General features: G+C 46.3%; 1 protein-coding gene across 4 annotated transcripts in view; it reads right to left on the bottom strand.

Moving 5' to 3' along the window:
* Positions 1-1,045: 1,045 nt before the first annotated feature.
* Positions 1,046-21,484, bottom strand: part of eya1 (EYA transcriptional coactivator and phosphatase 1) — a 64,873-nt gene continuing 44,434 nt past the window's right edge. For all 4 annotated transcript variants that reach the window (XM_062380097.1, XM_062380100.1, XM_062380098.1 and 1 more), the window contains 8 exons: positions 21,053-21,136; positions 17,741-17,830; positions 7,665-7,723; positions 7,375-7,535; positions 7,006-7,120; positions 6,536-6,657; positions 5,530-5,630; positions 1,046-3,361 (listed from right to left, as the gene is read on the bottom strand). In XM_062380097.1, coding sequence (XP_062236081.1) covers positions 3,281-3,361; positions 5,530-5,630; positions 6,536-6,657; positions 7,006-7,120; positions 7,375-7,535; positions 7,665-7,723; positions 17,741-17,830; positions 21,053-21,136 — 813 coding nt within the window. In that variant the 3' untranslated portion in view covers positions 1,046-3,280. The remainder of the gene's footprint in view (positions 3,362-5,529; positions 5,631-6,535; positions 6,658-7,005; positions 7,121-7,374; positions 7,536-7,664; positions 7,724-17,740; positions 17,831-21,052; positions 21,137-21,484) is intronic.

The following is a 21,484-nucleotide window of genomic DNA, read 5'->3' as shown; positions in this document are numbered from 1 at the left end:
AAATAAAATTCCACGGATGCATGATTTCTCCAGCGTGGTTTTGGAGGCCGCTCGCTTTCTTCCCCGTCCGGGCTTGTGTTACCGGCCGCACTCTCTTAGTTTTGACCACCTCGTAAAATTAGCCTCATAAATATTTTTCATGTGTCATTTAAACTAACCCGGCATCTCTGTGACTAGGAGTGGGTTGATGTATGTAAATGATGCACGGCGGCTCCTGCAGACGTGCACGAGGAGGAGGCCAGAAACGTTCGGCCGGGCACTGGCTCGGCCTCAGGAGCCTCAGGAATGTATGACGCATGTTATGCATTGTTGAGGCTATCGGGAAAAATCCAGCACTTTTCTCACAGGAATTAGGAAAAAAATATCCAAAATGATAGAAACCGCAAAAATATAAAGAGCCTGTGTGTTACTCCAAAAGTCGCATGAGTGATTCCAAACTAAACTCAGAGTATTACATGAGTATGCGTGTACTTTATCTATTGCCTTGATGTGGAAAGGTATTTTATAGCAGCTATTGTGTGGGTTTAAAGGATGTGATTAGCATGTGGGTGTGTGATGTTTGGTCTCGACTCGCACCAGCTCCAGTTTCTACTTGCTTCCTGGTAGGATTAGTGGCTGAGGCCTGTGACATCAGTGTTAGTCTGTAATGTCATTCCAGTCATATTAATACACAAAGATATGAGAAGAACTATTGACAGGGACAAAAGTAAAGGGACTGTTTATGACGTGGATTAGGGCCATGTAGAAGAAGAAAAAATAATCGGAGATTTCGAGAATAAAGTTGTAATATTCCGATCTTTGTTCTTGTAAAATTACAACTTTAGTCCTGTAGTTTTGTGAGTTACTTCTCGATTATGAATTTATTCTCGTATTATGACTTTCCTCTAGTATTCCTGTAGCATTGTGAGTTCTCAAACTCACAACTTCATTCAGAAAATATCTTTTTATCTCAACATGGCCCTAATCCATCGTACCTTTTATTGTTTTAATAACCTTATATGTCGTTTTACATAAAAAAAGAAACAAACAGAAAACAAAGTTTAACAGTTCACAAATCAGTTTTATTAATTTAAACACAATCAAATAATAATGTCAAAAACATCTGTACACATATTTTGCAGACACAACAATCTTTTGCGTTTCACAATGAGGCCCATGTAGTGTGAAGTATTTCCAGTTTGCATTTATGATTGCAACATAATAATAAAAAAAGCGTGCTGTATGAATCTATAAAACATTTCCTCTATTTACCTACCATCACCTTGATCTAGCAGCAATATGTAGATACCCCGCAGCTCGGGGGGGGGGGGGAGTTGTTTCGAGTAGATGTGGGGGGGATGGGTTGGGGAACGTTAGGGGGGGAGGGAGAGAGGGATCCTAATTGAAATGTAAAGGCCAGCAGTGATCATGTGCAAAGGAGGAAAAAATGAGAAACACGAGTCGAGTTTCTGCTTAAGAAATTCACAGTCGATAGCACATGTCCTGTATGTTCACAAACCCCTCGAAGTTAGTGGCTTTTCTCTAAACGTTAATTATGGTTTCCCCATCCACAGATGTAGAAGCGCTATGGAAAGGGCTCCGTGTAGTTCAGCTACTTCAAAACAGGGACACAGAATGTATTTTCAAAGTCGAAATAAAAACACTACATCATACAAAATTACGCTCGCTGTACAAGAGTTTTTATAGCGCCTGTATAAAAGATAATAAAACCTATTCAAGCCTGCCTTTTTTATTATTTTAAATATCAGATTTATTCAAATTTGTTGTTAAAATGGCTCATAGGAGGCAGGACACTGCCTTATGCCACATCCAAAAAGCCTCTTCAGAATTCAGTTTGCCTTCAAATATATATATATATGGGGTCAGGGCTGCAAGCTGGTGAGATGCCGTAAGGAAACAAGTTGTGAGCTACCTTTCCGAAAAACAAAAACAAAACAAAGAACACAAATATTTCTTTCCCTTTGAAAGGAGTCTAGAAAGGTTTTGCAATAGAGGAGACCTGTAACGCTTTAGAAATGACTGACGTTTCCTGTAAGGCCGAGAAAACATCACAGAATCCGATGAAAGGTCGTTGACACTTGACATCCATGCTTTTGGTCTTGACAAAAACGATTTATCACAAAATCCCATTATCTACATATTTGTTTACTGAACAAAACTCGAAACACATCAACACTTCCAGGCGTCGCACAAAGCGCGCGTGCGATGGGATGCCTTTATTCTTTTTTTTTTTTTTTTACTTCATGAAGAAGCATTGCCGCCTTTCAAGAGCACGTACCTAAATGAATATAGGAAGGAATAGTCCAGTGATTACAAACTTACACACACAAAAAAAAAGAAGATTTCCTCTGTACACGATTGTCTCAGCATTGTAAATAAAGTTTTTTGTAATTTTCTTAAATTATTAGAAAACCCCCCCCCTTTTTTTTTTGTGTTTCTTCCATAAACGTCTTCCTCTCGCTGCGGTGGAAATCAACAGTACTTCGCAGAAGGCACGAGTCTTTTGTCGCCGAGGTTCCTTCTCAGCGGCGCCACGCACAAAGTCTCCGTTCATAAATAAGAAGCACAGGACTCCCAGGCCGACAGTTAACAGAGGAGCAGTCGCTTTGTCTGTCCGTCCCATGACAGGGGGGGGGGGGGGGGGCGGGGGGCAGATAAGGAAAGGAAAGAAGAGCAAGGGGAGAGAGGGAGAGAGAGAGGGAGGGGGCGAGAGGGAGCGGAGAATTGTCACCAGCAGTAGTCGGGGGGCCTGTGGTGCGCTGGAGCTGAGTTGTGAGGGGCGAGGTGAGGCGAGGCAGGCGGGGCCGTCGGTAGCCTTGCTCTCCTCACAGGTGTGAACCCTGACAGAGTCCCGGCACAAACAGGGCGCCGTAAAACACTGCGACAGCTTCAGAGCGCCGCCAATTCACAGTAACCAGGGCGAGCAGCTGCAGCGCCGTAAATTCACCTCTCGCCTTCGCTTCCAGATACAAAATAAAAAAAAAAAAAAAGGAAAAAAGGTTCAGGTTAAGACAAAGTGTGACGGTGTGTCAGCACATTAACCGTGTGCTCAGCCTTCTTTTTTCTTTTTCCATCCTCCTCTTCTCTTCTCCCTGTGAAGTGGAAGACGGACGACAGGCAGCGCAGGGGGGGGGGGGGGGGGGGCGGCGATTTTTTTTTCTTTTCATTTTTCTGGGCTGTGGGGTCTGCGGCAAGCGTTTGACGGGGGCTGGAGGGCGAAGGTGAAAGGTGGCAGGGGTTGTGAGGTGGAGCACGGTGTTCAGTGGTGGTGGTGGTGGTGCTACAAGTACTCCAGGTCGAGAGCGTGGTGGAGGGCCATGAGGTCTGAATGGCTGGAGATCCTCCAGAAGGGCATGTTGTGCTGTGGAAGGAGACAGCATCATGTTACACACGGATTCATTTAAAAAAAAAATCCAAAAAGAAATCTAGAAATAAAATATATATTAGCTTATTTCCAGTGTAGAAGCAATTCATTATGGAGATCAATGCAATTTGTTTATTATGCCGTTATTTATCAAAGAAAAATACCCCAAATTCTCAGGTTCCAGCTTCACAAATCATTGGACATTGAGGAATGACCATTTTTCACTTGATTACACGCACCCTAAATACAAATCTTAACTTGTAATCGACTTTTTGAACACTGGCAAAGCTGTGGGAAGATGTTGTACTACATTCACTGAATAAAGTGAGACTGGCTGATTCACCGGGAAATGAAATCACATCACTAACCCCCCCCCCCCCCCCCCCCCCCCCCCCCCGACTGCTGCCCCTGCTCCCTCGTGCACGCGTCTCTGCAGCCAAGTACCACTTCTGTACCTCTAACTAATTCCTCTGCCGCAGCCGCTTTTAGTTTCAAACCACCGCGCTCGTCTGCTAGCAGTGGTCCACCTCCACAGAAACCAACTCCCCACAGTGTCTCTTCGCCGTCCACCTCCTGCCGGCCCGCGTGTGCTCAGGACGATGCAAACGAGCTGTTGTTCCCAGGCGGAGGACGAGGGGGAGAAACCCGAGTCGCGCAGAATGAAAGGAGCTTGTCAGGTAGAGTCCTCGGCTCCTCAGTGTGCGGAGCCCATTACCCTCCCCTTATCAAAGGTATGGCCTCTCCCAGGCATATGTTCCGCTTAGGAGAGCCTGCACTGACCCTTAAAAAGCTCTTTGCTTTTTGTTTTGTAAATTGTCTTTGCTTTTAAGTTTAAAAGCTGGAGATGTTATCTGCGCCCTCCTCTCCCAGGCGATGGTAGTAACCGAGGGGAGAATTGTTTCAGGGGTCTTTTTTTCTCCTGAGGTGAAGGAATGAGGGCCCGAGAGAACTTTTAAGACGTTTGCTTTTGTAGTTCACGTCGGATATGCGCCTCCTGACGGGTGAAATTGTTGTGTTATTACACGTCCTCTCTGATGTTGACACAGAAACCTTTTACCGCATGGCGTGTCGCGGGGCTCTCACACCAAGACGAGGGGGGGGGGGGGGGGGGGGGGGGGGCGCCTTAGCCTTCCATCAATGTCACACTTCAACAACTCAAGACCGAGTGAAAATATTTGCATCTTTCTCCACAATCATCCCTCAAGACCATATTCCCAGGCCACGTTCGCTTTCCATAACACAGAGTTTATTGCTCTACACACTTATCCAGGGTAAAGGTGGCTTCTTCTGCCTAATCGGCGCCTAATCACTCTTCATCTGTCCTCACGCTCCTCTCCGCTGTTTACTGAGAAACAGGTGAAAAAGGAGCTGGAGGCTTTTCAAAGGGGAAACGGCCGCGTCTTCTTCACCCGCTGACACCAGAGCTGTCAGTGAAATATGCTCCTGGGCCGCAGATTAATTTGCTAATGAATATGTTTTTGCCGCGTGTGGCTTTTGGTTTACATCCAAAACTTGGCAGGAACGCTGAATACACACAAATTGGGGAGCAAGAGCCAACAGGTAAACGTGAAAAAAAAAAAAAAAAAAAAGGTTGAGTAATCAGATTCAACCATCATGTTTGCCGAGAGAAGGCAGGAGATGTCGGCTCGTAGCCTTTCTTCATCCGTCTCGTGCTAATAGGCTTGTCATTGCAGTAAATATTCTGTGTTCCTCAACAATGATTTAAGTCTGTTTACGATGTGCCTTCATCGGGCCTGAAAGGGCCTGTCTAGCATTACACACTCAGCATTCACACTGCTCAGGGCACCGAACAGGCATATATAATTATGCCATCTCTCCCGTCCCCTGCTTTGTAAACCTGAGATGGCGGAGGACGAGCCCTGATTACACACCACCGACTTTCTCTCTTGTACTTCGATGCACCATAAGAGGATAAACGCTTTCATAGTGAAGGAGGGCTGCGTAGGAGGGGAGCTGGAGCGCTGATTCCTTTCTTTGGAAAGACGTGGCAGGTATGTTTCGGGTTCTGTTGTGAACTCCTGACCTCACGGAGAAAACCTATCGCGAGTTCAAACGTTGTCTTTTCTCCGACCCCTTGCAAACGTCTGATGAATGCTTCTCCCAGATGACACAGCAGCAGTATCTGTTCTTCTGAGCGCTCTTACCTTTTTCGAGCCTTGCTCCTCTTCCACGCCGTCTCCAACGACAATGTAAACAACTTTCCTCCCGAACCTTTGAATTACCCTCTCGAAGCAGCTCTCCTTCCCTGCGGAGGAGTGCACAGGAGAACGTTAGCGGAGCGTCGCATGGAGGCAAACAGAAACACAGGTACACACAAACACACACACACACACACACATATTTATAAAAATCAAGTTGATTCAGAGGCACAGGGCGACAAGAGCCCCCCTTTTAAACACACCACACGCACAGAACAGGGCCGAGTGTAAACACTTTGAGCTCAGAGAGGAGATGTGATAAGATCAGGCTCCAGATAGAGACAATTTGAAAAGCATTAAGTCACTCCCTTCTGCTGCTCAGACATGGGACCAATGGACTGAACCAGCATGTTCCAGGGTCTGCTTATTGGACGACCAGTGGGCTTAATGCTCCGAGGAACCCTAGGCTGAACTCTGCTCCAACTCTGTGCTGATGGGCCCGAAAATGGCGTGGGGTGGGGGGGTGAAGCTTGATGTTTACTTTGCATTTGAAACAGTGAAGAAGGGGAAGAACCGGAGGAAAGGGGGGAAGGAAAGGAGGAGGAAGAGAAGAAGGGGAAGAGAGAGAGAGAGAGAGAGGGGGGGGGGGGTCCCGTTGCCTGTTGCTGTGGAATGACACAAATGTGCAGAAGTGGTTTCATATGCAGAGACTGAGCAGCAGAGGCCTGGGGAGGCCCAGCTCAGGCCCAGCTCCAGAAAAATAATCCCAGGCTGATTAGGCCGATTCCCTGGTAGAGGAACATCAACCGTCTCCGATGACTAAATGTCCCGCCCCCGTCCACACCTCAGCCCTGTCACTTAGGTAGCGTGGGTGTCTCAACTGTTTACGCTCCCGCCGCCCAAATAATAAGCACTCACGTCCCCAAAGTGAAAGATTGGCAGCAGGAGGAGGAACATCAAAAATTACAGCATCGACGATAACTCAAATCACACACACTTCAGGATCTTTTACCTATTTTGGTTGCACTATAAATATTCTCGATTGGAAAGACGATTCCCAAGCCATAGAGCAGGACCTTAGCCAGGGCGGGGATGAGCTGCGTGGTGGTCACCAGGATATTCACACAGTTTGACCTGGATTAGGAGAAGAAGAAAAAAAAGGGGGAAAACATTGTTTTAAATCACTCAGAGGGAGGACAAACGAGAAACACGGGGTGCTGGAAATACACACAAAGTCATGAATCAGTTGTGTAAAACATCTCCTCAAAAGGAGGATTAGATCTCAGCTCCTTTTCAAGTCGACGCTCTTAGCGCACTTATTTTTCTAAATCAAAAGGCCGAGGCCTGTCAAGAGAGACAAATTTGGAGCGTTGGTGTTTTCTTTAATAGCCTGGGAGTATGGACTTGACTTATTTACACCACATGCGAGTGTATATATGTGCGGTGTGGGACTGGGTACAATTTTCCTTGCTGGAGTCCTACCTTGAGTGGATTAATGTTAGTGCTTTCAGTGCCAGTGTTAACCAGGAGTCCGTCAAGGCTTCAATTTCTGCTCGCAATTGCAACCAGGCTTCCCTTTTGGCCGGGCCCAGCAGACCTGAAACGCAGGGTAACATTGTTTGGGTTGGACTGGCCCCTCTGAAATACCACTGACAGTTTAAAAAAAAAAAAAAAAAAAACCCTGACCAAGTAGTGTGGCATGTGAGCGTTTAGAACACACACGCTAAGGCTCTCACACACTCACAGACAAACACACACACATACACGCCCACGCAATGGGGGCACGTACATCTGCGACCTCATTTCTACTCGACTGATCTGTGCAAAGCGGCGCTGCTCGTCGGGGATTACCTCCAACGTTATTTTTGTAGGTGGTGTAGATTTCTTTTACGCGTCTGTAGCGGAAGGCCAGCTTTCTCATCCAGTCCACGCCTCCGCGCACGCCCGTGGCCAGACACAGGTTGGCACTGGTCGCCGCTGCATGGAAACCGTCCGCGCCAAAGTTATACGTACTGATGTTATGGGGATAAAAAAGAGAGAGAATCTGTTAGTGTGAGCTGATCGGTCATAGCAGTGGCTGAGCGCGTGACAACTTTCATGTTGATAAATGAACCGAGAAGCCATGAGGAGTAACGCTGTACCTTAGATCCTGACCGTTGTCATCGGACGACACATCGTCAATATGTACCTGGTCACATTCCTGCCAAACACAAAACATACTCTGTGAGTGGTGTGCAGGAATAGAATTCAGACAGATTTGATTCGTCTGGGGAAAGGACACTTCCCATGTGTTCCGCGTTATACAGGAATCTGTGCTCTGACTGGACACCTCAGTATGAATCCGCCCTCGCCTCGACTTTCTCTTCCTTTCAGTGGTGGGATGTGACAAAGTACCTTTGCTGTACTAAAGCATCTTTTTCATGTATTTGCACTTTACCTCAGCTACTTTTCAATATAACTCCAATCGATGATGCGAGGGGAATTGGCCCACTGATCCAATCAGAGCGGGCTGCGGCAGCATCAACATCACTGGTAAAGAAACAGCTAAAATAGATTCCAAAGAGGAAGAGACTCAACCCTTTCCTGCCCCTACACCCTCATATACGACTCTATTCAAACAATAATTAATCATCATCGTCTGAATGGACTTCTACCACTAGAGGGGTCTAAAGATATGCAAACCCACAGACCTAACCAATGAAATCCCCAATACAGCAAGTTTTACCAGTCGTTCCATTCATACTGCTTCATCGGACATACAGTACATACAGTAGAGGGATGCATGAAGGCCAGGGGAATACTGTGTATAAAGAGACCTGGCTCTAATAGCCTGTGCATGTGAGCATCTCCAAACATGTGTACGGAGAGCCTCCCCTTCGGGCTGGGGGGTGCCCGGCTCCTCTTGGAAAGGTGGAGAGATTCTGCAGCTCTGCACTGCGCTGATTCCAACCGGTGCCCAGTAACACAATCCAGACTTTCTGGTAAATGTAACCTACTAGAAAAATTGAACCTGATGCTAACCGCCAATGAAATTATGACCTCTGATTGCTGCTGCGCCACACACCAACACAGCCCCGGGGCCAGTCAGCCAGCCAGCCGGCAAAAGAGCGCAAGGAGAAGGCAGACAAAAAATCTGTTATTAGTTTTCCATTTATAGGATCACTCTAGTGCCTCCCCCCTTCCTCTCCGCTCCTCCCCCCCCCTCAGCAGGCTTGAAATGTGAGGGAGTCCTGCCTTGGCATTCACATCAACACATTTCACATGGGACGGGGCCGAGAGAGTCGACATGAGCTGCTTTTAACTTAAACTTGAGGGTTGCAAAACATTTTTACTGACAGGAGGTTAAGAAATAAGACTGTTCAGAGCAAAAAGGCTTCAGACCGAATGTGACATCCACCAATTCAGTTTGTTTCAGTCGGCGCAAATACAGAACAAGAAGAGAGAGATTTCTTTATGAAGTAACCTAAAGAATTTCTCTCCAAAAATACAGGAATTTAAAACTGGTCGTTTCGCTGCAAAGGAGGTTTCTCTCACCTGTTTAAAGTTATGCGAGAAAATAATAATTGAAACTCGAGCGAGAGAATTCCTCTGCTCGAGTATGAAAAATCCTGATTTTGCAAGCTTTTTAATTAAGTTTCATCCGGCTGTTAAGACACCCAAACACAGAAAAGGACTTCCTTGTTTTAGGTCAATCTAACTGGGGCCAAATGCTGACGTTATTGCATTCCTCTCTAATGCTAGAGCAGGGTAAGGGTAAGGGCTTTCGACCGTAAACCTTTTTTATTTTACTGGTTCCCCTCTGAACAAATTTTTCATCTCCCTGGATTTGTGGGGAGAGGGAGGGGAGAGCGACGTGAGGAGAAACTCAAACCAGCTGTTCTTTAACAGAATTAAAATCTTGACCCCCAACCCCAGCTCTAATGCAGCCATTCTCTCGCCAAGCCTCTCCCAGCAAGCCCCGAGATCCAAAGAGGAAAAGACTTTGACCCCGCGACCCCTCTCCCCTCCTCTCCGGGGCTCCGGCACCCCGATAAGGGGGTGGGAGGGCAGGGAGCGGTGGATATGGAGGAAAGCAGCGGGTAAACGCTGGGGGAGAGGGAGTCCAAAGTGACCTCACATGGAGCAAACTCTGAGCCCCGCGTTCCAGAAGATGGACTGCCAATTGAAGCCGAGGTGCAGGCGGGGGCTCTCTCTCTCTCTCTCTCAGTTCCGACGGCCTAATCTGTTTCCAGACACTCACCAGCAAATCTTTAATAGTCGAAGAAAGCGGCAATTTGTCCCGGCTTGATGATCCACTGGCAACAAGCTTGGGGATAATTTACGTGCACAAATTATCCCCGAACTTTCCCTCGGAGCAGAGCCCAAGCCGGGAGTATTGATGTGCTTAATTCCTTAAGTAGTGCAGGCATGTCTGTTTGTTTAGGAAAACAAAAACAGCACCCTGGGTTAAGCACCACGTAAAGCCGCATTACAAAGACCTCCCATTCTGGTGCAAGTGACTGGAATGCTCCTATTATCAAGTAATTACCTCCTGGTGAGTCAGACACAATCAGCACAAAGCTCCTGCCACCTCCTGCACTTTCATTCTGTCCCGCTCCTTTGCCATATCACTGCCTGACAACACACTGTGTCCTGGCCCCTCATTGGACGACAATAGCTCCTCATTTTATTCCTCCTATGTAATGTGTTTCTTTCCGGGGTCTGACAGGCAGCATAGATCACATCAGCTATCTGAGAACAATATTACTCAGCGAGTTAATTATGGGGCGTGGTGCATGAGCCAGGGCCAAACCTCCAAATATGACCTGATATACACAAATACATTTCAGTTATTAGGCCTCGCTGTGGCCACTACAACTGACGCCTGCTTAGGAATGATTTTTCATCGACTTTTTCCAAATCCTCTGAGCTAATAAACACGTCGAAACCTCAACAATTGCAAAGTATTAAAAATCAAGGAGGCCAAGAAAAATAGGCTCTTCGGGGTTTTGTACCCTTTTTCATTTTGTGCGATTCTGTCAATGTTACAATGCAAACCAGACAGAGGTTCATCTCCGCGTGTGTGAGAGTGTGTGTGTGTGTGTGTGTGTGTGTGTAAAGACGGAGGGGGACGGCTTTGGAAAAACTGCACAGACTCCAACAATTACTGGTCGCAGCTGGGGCTGGCGTAAACCTCTGCACTGGCTCCCTGGGAGGACGGGGGGAGAACTAATGGAGGAGGTGGCAGCGGGCAGTGTCGTACAGTAACCCTTACACAAACTCATTAGGAGCCACTTCTGAAGGTCTCGTAAACACCACACAGCCACGGACGGTGCAGGCAGGTTCAAGTCCGTTAAGTACAGCCATATAGTCAAAGTGGTGGCTGGAAGGCATCGTTATGGGGAGGTGGATTTTACTAACTGATGGGACTCGCTGAAGGTGTCAACTGCAGGCCGCCATTGTTAGAGAGATGGATTTAGGACTCCCCTGCATATTACTCTAAATATGTAGAAACGTTATTCTATATGCATTCATTTTCTACATGTGTAGATGTTTTTATTGTACTGTTTATACGACTATGAATATAGTCGGCTAATAATTAAATAATACGTTTTTTATTATCTCCGCCAACAATGATAAGTTGGTTGGTTTGTTTGCAGGATTATGCAAAAACAACTAAATTGATTTCCATTGAATGTTGTGGAAGGAAAACCCATTAAATCCTGCTGCGGATCCGGATCAGGGGGCAGATCCAGGATATAGAATAATTCATGTTTATAAATTCTAGTTTTTAATGTCTTATACGGACGGAAGAGAAGCCGATGCTCGAAATCAGCTAATGAATTCTAATAAACGGTTTAAACCATACAACATTCTAAAAGCTGTTCTAAAAAACATTATTATATGTTTTCTTTGTGGCTCTAAGTCAAACGGCTGTTTCGTAGGCATCCAGGACTTAATAAAACTTATTCACAAATGCTTTAAGTTCCTGTAACTGACTGAATGAAAAGCTTAACATATCAAATAACAGGCTGCTTTTATTTACAATACAATGACAGGCCTTCACGATGGTGACACACTGAGGGCAATGAGAATCAAGGAATTTCTTATAACCGTTTGAACATCTCCTTTCCATCAGATCCCCCCCCCCTGTTCTCCCCTCACCAAGCAAACAGTGGTCTCTCTAAAACCTACAATCACCGCTAACTCGCACCAGATGTTCCTACTGTACTCAGGAGTGAAGACCCTCCACCAGAAGCCATCGCAATTACTCCTTACGCAAACACTGTCTTTCTGTTAAATTCATCTGTGACACATTCTTTTCTCTTCAATCTGAATTCATCCGGCAACCAAACAGATTTATTTATATATCTGCACAGGAAAGACGAGAATAGACAAAAATGCGCATGTGAGGCCAGGAGACTTCTGCCTCAGGATGAGTCCATCTCCGCATCATTCACTCTTCCTTTCGCCGTCTCGCCACCAGTCTGCAGACAACTTCTCACTGGGGAGGAAGTTATCAGAGCCCCCTTTGTTCCCCTGGCATCTGTCATTAAGCAATCAGTAATGACGGCCTGAGTCTTCCTGTAGCCCTGGAAAGAGCTCAGAGTGGTGACTGCAGCACTCAGAGCCAGATAGAAGAAAAAAAAAACTAAACTCAGCAACGCATGTTACCAAAACACAGGAAGGGCCGCGCTATCGGAACTAACCTTTGGACCTGTGTTTCCCGTGGAGGTCTCTGTCACTGCCGTACGGACAGAGTCCTCTCTTCAGACACAAGCCCCCCCCCCTGTTCTTCTCTCTCAGGTGAGCTGCTGGGGTGGGGGTGGGTGGTCAAAACCGGCGTGAGCGATAACAGCCGTCATCACAGCATTCTTTCTGACCCTGCAGGCTAATGCCATGTGAAAAAGGCTCATCCATGGTTCGCAGGTTCTCAATACTGCCACTCCAACGGCAAAGGCTGTCACCCCCCCCCCCCCTCTCCTTGGTCTGTGACCCCCAGCAACTTCCTTCTCTGTTCCCACCACAGGCACCCTTGTCTGGGTTGGGGGGGACGGGAGAGGAGGGGCTGTGATTACCTGGGGGTTGAACACAGGATGTGGGTAACAAAGGAAGAGTTCTTCGAACCCACTTCATTCCAATCCACAATCTGTGCTTGAACAGTCACGGAATTCAAACAGCGGCGCCAAACAAAGCGCAGGTAGAGAGATGCTGTTTTGTTTACAGAGAATTCACACAGCTCTGAGAAGTCAACCAGAGGCAGCACGAGAACCCACTGAACTGGATTATAAACAAAATGTCTGCAAAGTGCCGCTACAGCGAGTGGAAAGCTCTCCACAGGTAGGCAGCAAAAAACGAGCTGCTTCTCATTATTTTCCTATTTTTGGAAACGCAATTCCAAACCACACCTCAAAGGAGTGCACCATTAAATATAATATAAAATCTCACTCATCTCAGGAGTTTCCCCTTTGCAGCAAATCAAAATCAATAGAGGAGCAGTTCATTCCTGCCAAGTGGACTGTTTCTCTTCTCTCCTTCCACAAACCACGCTGGGCAGGTGCCGCGTGTCTCCAATTTAAAATCGGGACAAGAAATCTTAAATATCATCATTTGTCACCAGACAGAAATGTTATACTTTCCGTGCGCCCTCAACCCTTACTGGTGCACGAGGCGGCTGTGTTGGGATAGCGGGTAGAGGCTGGGAGCGAGGTGGAGCAAAGATTGGCAAAGTGGCTTTTAAAACCTCCACGTTCTCTCTGTAGTCTATCCAAAACGCAGCGGCGGCCGCGCCTCGAGACCTGATGGAGTTCTGTCGAGGACGTGACAGAACTGCTGAATCAGTGGCCAGGCAAATTGGGAAATACCCACATCAATGTGTGCAGACCTAAAGGAGAACATCTGACAAAACAGAGCATGTATGGAAATGGCAGAGTTTCCTGTTGCAATTTGGTTTCCGAGGCAGATTTTAAACTGAAGGAACATGAACTCTTAATCTCGGGTTTTATAGCTTTCCCCAGTACAGATCTTGACGGGTTACTGTTCTGTTATAATGGTGGAAGATTTTCTTCCCATATATGACTGGCACATACAGTCAGCGTTAAGTTCCTTCTAACTGGGAATAAAATCACCCAAAATGTCAACTATCATGGAACGCACCATAAACCCACCAATCACACGGAATGGCGAGTACAGGATCTGACCCTCTACTGTGGGACATAAAACCAACAGAACCGCTCGGCACTAAGAGGCTCTGGAGGGCCATTTCAGCCACTAGGAAAAGGTAACCGTGCGTTTCACAGCATCTCTCATTAACAAGCAGCCCCTGGGTGAGAGTGACAGAGGAGGTTTTAAACCAGCGAGTGCCGGTTGGGAGCTATAAAAGGCAGTGGGCTCACCGTGTCACAGGGTTGTTCTGCAGGTATGTGTGTGTGAGTTTCATACAAGTGGGTCTGCGTTGGCCGGTACGTGTGTAAATGAAGACTTTGCTGCACAGAGTGTGTGTGAGAGAGAGAGTGTTGCACACAGCGTGGAGGCATCGGTGGACTAATTTAAAATGTTCCCACCTTTAGAGACCTCTCCCGCTCACTCTCCCTGTGAGTGGTTTGCCCCCATGCCCTTTATCCTCCAGACAGGGAGGGTTGTTTTCTCACCCAGGGAGGGGGGAGACGGCAGCCCCCGTACCCCACTGAGAAGGGGAACACAGGGGGCTCGGGCCGACCAGACAGAGGCCTCTGGTTCCCACATACTGCTCCGTGTTAGGGTTCGGGCCGCAGCGGCGCACCTACAGTAAACTCACACCCCGAGTCTCAGCAGAGCTGTCAGTCTTCCCAGTGAGCTCAGCCTCAGTGGGCTTCATTACACACATCACTTTAGACCATCAATTATCTCCACCCCCACCCTTCAGCTGTCCCATAAAAACGACATCCAATAAAGCAAACTGACTATATTTCAAAATGAGATATATGAACAGCAAATGCTCATATAAATTGTATAATTTTGAAAAAGAAAACTAAAGGGTGTAATTTTAAAAATAAAACAGTTAATTATGAAATGACTGATATAACTCAACAAATGTGATGTTGCTTTTAATTTAACCAACATAAGAAATTGATTTTGTATCAGATTTATTCAGATTATGTGTTTATCTCTGAGCTATTGGTATACAGCTTCTTCTGCAAGGAAAATGAATACAGTGGAGATCAGATCAGTGGGGATCACATTGCTATGAATTACTTTCCTAATACTTCCTTCAGCGTGAGAGTTTTTTGATGATAAAAACAGATTGTGTGGCTCATACAATCCTACACCCCCGTCCTTTAGAGAGCTGAGCGGCAAATGGTTTGTGCTGGGACGATCGATGGAGAGATTTGTGTGTGTCAGTGTGTGTGTCGGGAGGGGAAATCTTTTGGGGGAGGTGCAGTATTTCTGAGAGCCACTATCTAAGAGTGAAAAAAAAAATGAAAAAAAAAGAGAGAGAGCACTGATCCAGGAAAAGGTTAGAGGAGTGAGACGGAGAGATGGAGAGAGAGAGAAAAAGAGAGAGAGAAAGAGGGAGACGTAAGGGTGAAACTGATCCCTGTTGACCCCTTCGGCATGCCCTCTTTCTTTTTATGACTTTCCTCTGAATCGTCACTCACCAGCTCTATCAACACGACCCAGCCTCCATTCACACACACACTCTCAGACACACACGCACACACACACACACACACACACAGACACACACACAACACAGGACATTAGAGTGTTTGCTGCAGCTCAATATTATGCTTAATTGTGCTGTTTATGCGGCTGTAAACAACTCTTATGAGTTAAAACCGACACAACGGCTCATAAAAACAAACATTTTAATTAATACAAGCAAACGTCGAACTGCACATACTGCAACAATTTAAGGAAGCAGAGTCCACATTTAATGTTCCTGTGCAGGGCCTGGCAGGACAGCAGTGTTAAGACTCAGATGGACCACTCACACACACACACACACACACACACACACACTGTTGGGCCACTAACTCTGCACCTGTGTTTCTGCACAGCCTCTGGGGTCTCCCTTTATGGCTTTGACTAAATTAGATGGACCATATGCATTTCTGCACATGCTTAAATACATAACTGCTGCTGGCTGCGGTATTTATAGCTGGACTCTATTTAGCCCTATCTTAGATGGACGACTGTAAATCAGCCGAGAGGAAACACAACTGGTTAGGCGTTGCTGCGAACTGGCACTTAACGCTTGCACCGGGGCCGAGAGAGGAGAGATCCGTGCGCCTGCAAGAAAGTGTCACCCCCCTCCTGGTGTCACTGTAAATGACGATCAATGCAGTGTCTGCAGAGAGTAAAGTCTTTACATCGCACTATTCAGAGACACTTGGGTACTAAGCTGTTTTCAGACATGCACTGTACTTCAGAAACTTTCCTGAAACTTTCCTGAAGGGTTGTTTGTGAGAACGCAAATGTCCGAGTCAGTTGCTCTCGACATTGAATGTTCAAAGCGAGCAAGAGGACATACACACGTAGAAGACGCAGACAGAAATGTCTTCTTGGAAAGACAACAACATTCTAGAGCTTTTTCGTGATTATAGAAAAACACCAGATTTCCACAGCAGAGGTCATGCCCTCTACACTTCACCTGGATGCTGCGGACATTTCCCCGACGTTGAGAATTAACTCCTGCTGCGTTTTTCATATGTGGAAGACAAAATCCGGAGAATGTCCACGACCAAATTTTGTGGACATTCACTGGTTTTCATGTCTGAAAACTATAATGCAGGAAGGCTTTTAGGTGTCATAGCAAACTGCAATAATTTGGTGTCTGAGATAGAGCAGAAGAAAATAGATGTGCTACTTTTTTTTTTTTATATATAATTTTGCAAGCAGTCCAAGCTGCCAATTCATCTGTGAACGGTTTCATCACACATGAAAAGAAATCAAAACACAGGACAGATGTTGAGCAAAACCACATTTAAGTGTTGTCTCAAACTGCCATTTCTCTTTTCAAATGATTGGGGCACGTCTATTAAATAAAGTGCAGCTAGGACTGGATTCTACATGGCGAGGGCATAAGGAAATATTTAACCAGCCAATTGCAGACAATTAACTTTGATCACGATGACTGCGTTTGGAATCTCAGTCACACGTCTGTCTGGGGAGTATGAAACTTTTCTCTCTGTGTGTCTCTCCCTGGGTTTTTTCCTCCTCCTCCTCCTCCTCCTCCTCTGGGTTTGCCTCATGTAACAAAGCCGAACATGGTGGTGAGTAATGAGACTTGGCAGACCGGCCACAGATCTCTTCACACTTAAGTATCAAACAAAACATTTCCTCTACTGTGAGGTCAACCCAAAACAGGACACTGAGGAAAAGCGCTGGGTCAGCGGGATCAGATTCACTGGGAGAGAAGAGACCGGTACGAAGAAGCAGGGACAAAAACCAAGGGAATAAAAACTCTAGAAAATCATAAGACAGAGAATTGGACAGAGGAAGTGTTGACAATTAAATATCATGAAGATGAATTGCTCTGTTTATTGCTTTATTGTGATGAGCAGGGAGAGCTAGCTGGGCTTCACGTCTAGATCTGGACAGAGGGTGGTGGGTGTATTATACAAACAAATGGGGCTCCCACTTCTCTGTAGAGACAGTCTGAGCCTATAGACATCCCTGACCCTCTGCTCCCCAGACACTCCATCATACGCACACACACACACATACACACCCACATCTCCCCTCTATTCCTGTGCCCCAGGGGCAGATTTTACACTAGGCGTACATGAATCAGGGGGGTAAAGAGGCGCGGGAGGGTAGACGGCAGGGGATTTCATGCTGTGTGCGACCGGGTCTGTTGTGTAGGTGGACAGCGACACCAGGCACACAGCATGACACACAGACAGCGTGGCCACAGAAACACTAGAGCTTGACAAATTGCGCTAGCCGCTATGGGAGTGGGAAGGAGGTGGAGGCGAGGGCAGGGCTGGTCACCCAGGAATGACAGAGACTGACAGCACATGTAAAATTGATGGTATCCCTTGGGCTCCGAGGTAATACTTCACCACCATGGGACTGATAACTGAGAGATAGGCTCCACAGCATGAAACAACTGTTGCTGATTTGACTGAAATCTTAATGAACCCTCCTGTTTGGATGTATAACTCATTCAACCACCACAATTCACAAAAGGTGACAAGAAGGCATTTGTGCAGAATAAAAAAAAACACACAACACAAAACACATATAGACCCACCTCTAAGTCGTTAAAGAATAAGTGTGTGTCAGCCAAGTTGAAGATCATTTCTTCCATCCTCAGGCCTAACGATACAGAGGTCGGTGGGTCCTGAAAAATAGAAAAAAAGAAAATAAATTGAAATAAATTCAGTTGTTTTCCCCTCAATATTCCCTCTGCAGTCTATTTCTATTTAACAAGACGTTAGCTGTGACTTGAAAGTTCGAACCCCTGTTTACGACTCTCTGAAAGGGACCGAAATAGTCATCAGAGATGCCGCAGACTTGAATGAACGCAGTAAAAAACATGTCTCTTGTCAGGAGTGGTGGTCAAGTGGGAAGAGCTGGGGTCAAAGCCCTGTCGTAAATCGCCACATACTTGCGCTGATGCATCATTTGATTGCTCTGTAGCTTATTTCTCAGGCTAAAATGCATTTACATCATCAACAGCAACACTACATTTACATTTTAAACAATTGAAATATAAAATAAACACTGTAATATTTCCTTTGATTTTGCAGAACTGGAATTAGTTTTCTCAAATCCTGGTCTCTGTCAGTAACGTGACACGCGCTGTGATGCTGATATGGTCGCACTGTCTGTAAAATGACACCCAGAGAGGACTGAACCACACTGTAAATAGTTAATGAGCCTGTGACAATGTGTGCGCGCGATTTTTCCCTTTAAAAACATAATGAACAGGCAAAACGTCTTTGATGGAAATTCACACATTTCCTTAGAAAACTCAGTTATTTTCAGGCCAACACAACAAAGAACATATGAAAATGTATTACTTAACAGAAGAGAAATGCAAATTGATTTTTTATCTTAAATCTCTTATCAGCAGATTGTCTTCAGCAAAGGATGAAGACAGACAATAGGCGGCCTGTGGAGGAGGATTTTCTGCAGCTGCGCGATGCTAGACTTTGAAAGACGGGCCCGGCAGCACCAGGAGCAGGGATTACAGAGCTAAACCACCTGAAGACTCACCTGAGCTCTCTGCTGATTAGCTGTCACACCCCACAATGCTTATGTTTTCACTAAAATGACAGAGGGCAAACCACACAAGTAGAGCACAATCCCCCACTTGTGGAGGCTTCCTTGCGCCTCTTAAACTCCCGGATCGAATCAAACTTTCAGTCAGAATTCATAACAAATAATTAGCCGCCCACATTCACGGGCTGCCGGCTCCCTCCGCTCGAACTCTTTTGGAAGCTCTCGGGGAAGCTTTGGTGGGAAAAAGGCGGCCTTCTCCCGCCCGAGTGAATCCTTTCCAATTAAATCTAAACAATCAGTCAGTGAGGGAGTTAAGAATACAAGCAGGCCAGAAGGCCAAAGTGCTGCTGCTGTCATTGCTCCGGCACCACCTGTCCCGAGACGTCAGTGACATCCGCGGGGGCGCCAAGTACCTCCCTACCAATAACACCCCCACCGCCCCAACCCCATTTTAAGCTCCTGCCCTATCCAGCCCAATATCGGTACAGCTGGCCTCAGCCATCAGCTTTATGGGGGTGAGCTGCCTTGATGCCAATTAAAAGGGCTGATAAGAACAGCAGTGTGTTTATGTGTGTATGAGGGAAAGAGAGAGAGAGAGAGAGAGAGAGAGAGAGAGAGAGAGCGAGGGAGGGAGGGAAGGAGGGAGGGCGGGAGGTCACAGTGAGAGAGAGAAAGTGTTGATGTGCACTCACTCAGATACACGTCTATTTATAGTGAGCTCGGGAGCAGCAAGGAGGGAAAAATATTTAGTAACTTTTTTGTTTATGCCGCTGAGATAGGGATGGCATGACTGACAGACAGGAGGGAGGGGAAGAGGGAGAGGTGGTGGAGGGTGGCGCTGAACGGGTGGAAGTGGGGGGAAAGTTGGTCTTTACGCATTGGTAGTTTACAGATCTGGGTTTCTGATAGGCTTTGAGGTGGCGCGCTCTGTGGTCTCTGTGAGTAAGCATGTCTTACATCGCTTTGTTGGGATAGTGGTGGCAGGAGAGGAGGAAAAACTTTGGCTAAAAAAGCGACTGAAATCTGCAGCAGAGGAGGAAAAACAGGGAACAAAAGAGAAAGCGAAGTGAGAGGGACTCCAGCGGCTGTCACATCCTATAGCTGAGCTCTGATGGAATGAGCCCTTATGGAGTCAGGAGTGTTTCCTGTTTCAGAGGAGCACACTGGAGACCCTGTGTATGCAAGTGTGTGTGTGTGTGTTCGTATGCATGTGTGTGTGGTTGAAGAGTCCCTCGTCACCGGGCCGCAGCCCCCTAAGCCTGAGCTCTCTCTTTACCCAGTATGCAGGGCTGAGAATAAAGTAAATAAACAGTGGAGGGTCGCGGGGCAGCCCTCTTTCACCCCAAAAACAAAACACTGCCCCCATCAAACACCCCTCATACCAGAACAAAGGCGCAGAGCATGGGCCGCAGACACTAAGCTCTCTGACATATGAGGAGCAATATATAATTTTCAGCTTCTCAACCAGTCACAGGCACAGACAAAACAACTGGTGCTGATTAGAAATGCTACATTTAGGCAAAAATCGAATATTATCTAGTTTAATTTATAATTTTTAAACCAGAATTTGTGTTGAATTGATAGCGAGATTCTACAGGGTGTTTTTTTTTTTTACTCGTTGGCTAAATCGAAATGGGAAAATCAGAGCACTTAGTGAGCTGTATAGAACTTATGACCTCAACCAAACCATGAGAATAAGATTCTGCTGTATTTCCCGAATTGTTTGTTTTGAAAGTTTAAATTTAGAGAAGCAATTTACATGTAACAACAAATAGCAAAGCCTGGAGAAGCAAACTTTGTTTAATGAGCATACCCAGTGACATGGGTCAGGGAAGGACCCTCCAATTAAACACACACACAATATATATATATATATATATGTGTGTGTGTGTGTGTGTGTGTATAGGGAGTTTGTCTAAATTACATTTGGTGGGCTCCCCTCTCCTGCCAGGGTCTCAGGGGAGACCCCTTCCTGAAAGCGATGGATTGAGAAGCACTTAATTAAACTAACAATGTGGCATTTCTGAAGGAGAAAGGAACACTTAAGATGTGTCAATAGACATCCTGGGTGCAACTGTTGTGAGCCCCTCCAGCCGAGCCCCGACCAGCCACGCATAGCTCCAACAGCTGCAGAGAGCAGTCAAATACTTGCCAAGCCTTATTGGACCCGTTTAAAAAAAAGAAATAATTATCTATACACTGGCACAGTGAAATCTATCCTCCTCCAAATGGCTATTTCCCCCCCACAGTTGTGATCCTCTTATTTTCTCTTCCTTTTAATATTTATGTATTTTGCTGATAACATGAACTGCTACTGCCACAGTCTGATGTCACTCACCCGTCCATATCTGTTGGCGTAGGACCCCGTGAGCAAGGAATGGAAAACGATGATTGTTTCATCCAGGTCCCAGATGAAAACTCGCTGGAGGGATGGAGGCGGAGGAAAAGAAACAGAGGAAAACAGAGAGAAAAGAGGCAAAATCAATGGTGCACTCTGTAGGACTGCAAGGTGATCCTCCTGGTCAATAGGCCAGGAGCGTGTATTCGTGTGCCACTGGGACCGGGATCCATTTGCTTGGGTCGGTCACCACAACACTCCTCCCCTCGGCCCACCGCACGCTTTCCAGCCTCTGCCCTTTACATTAGAGTAATCAATAGTGACAAACTAATTAACTAGATATGTTAACATGCCATGATGTCAGCGCTGTAATGGGCGCTATTAACCTTGTTCAAATTCATATCATATTAATGAAGAGCCTCCTGAATTACC

This window comes from Platichthys flesus, chromosome 21, assembly GCF_949316205.1.
Source record: "Platichthys flesus chromosome 21, fPlaFle2.1, whole genome shotgun sequence".
Classification (NCBI taxonomy): domain Eukaryota; kingdom Metazoa; phylum Chordata; class Actinopteri; order Pleuronectiformes; family Pleuronectidae; genus Platichthys; species Platichthys flesus.
This window is presented reverse-complemented; position numbering and strand designations above follow the sequence as displayed.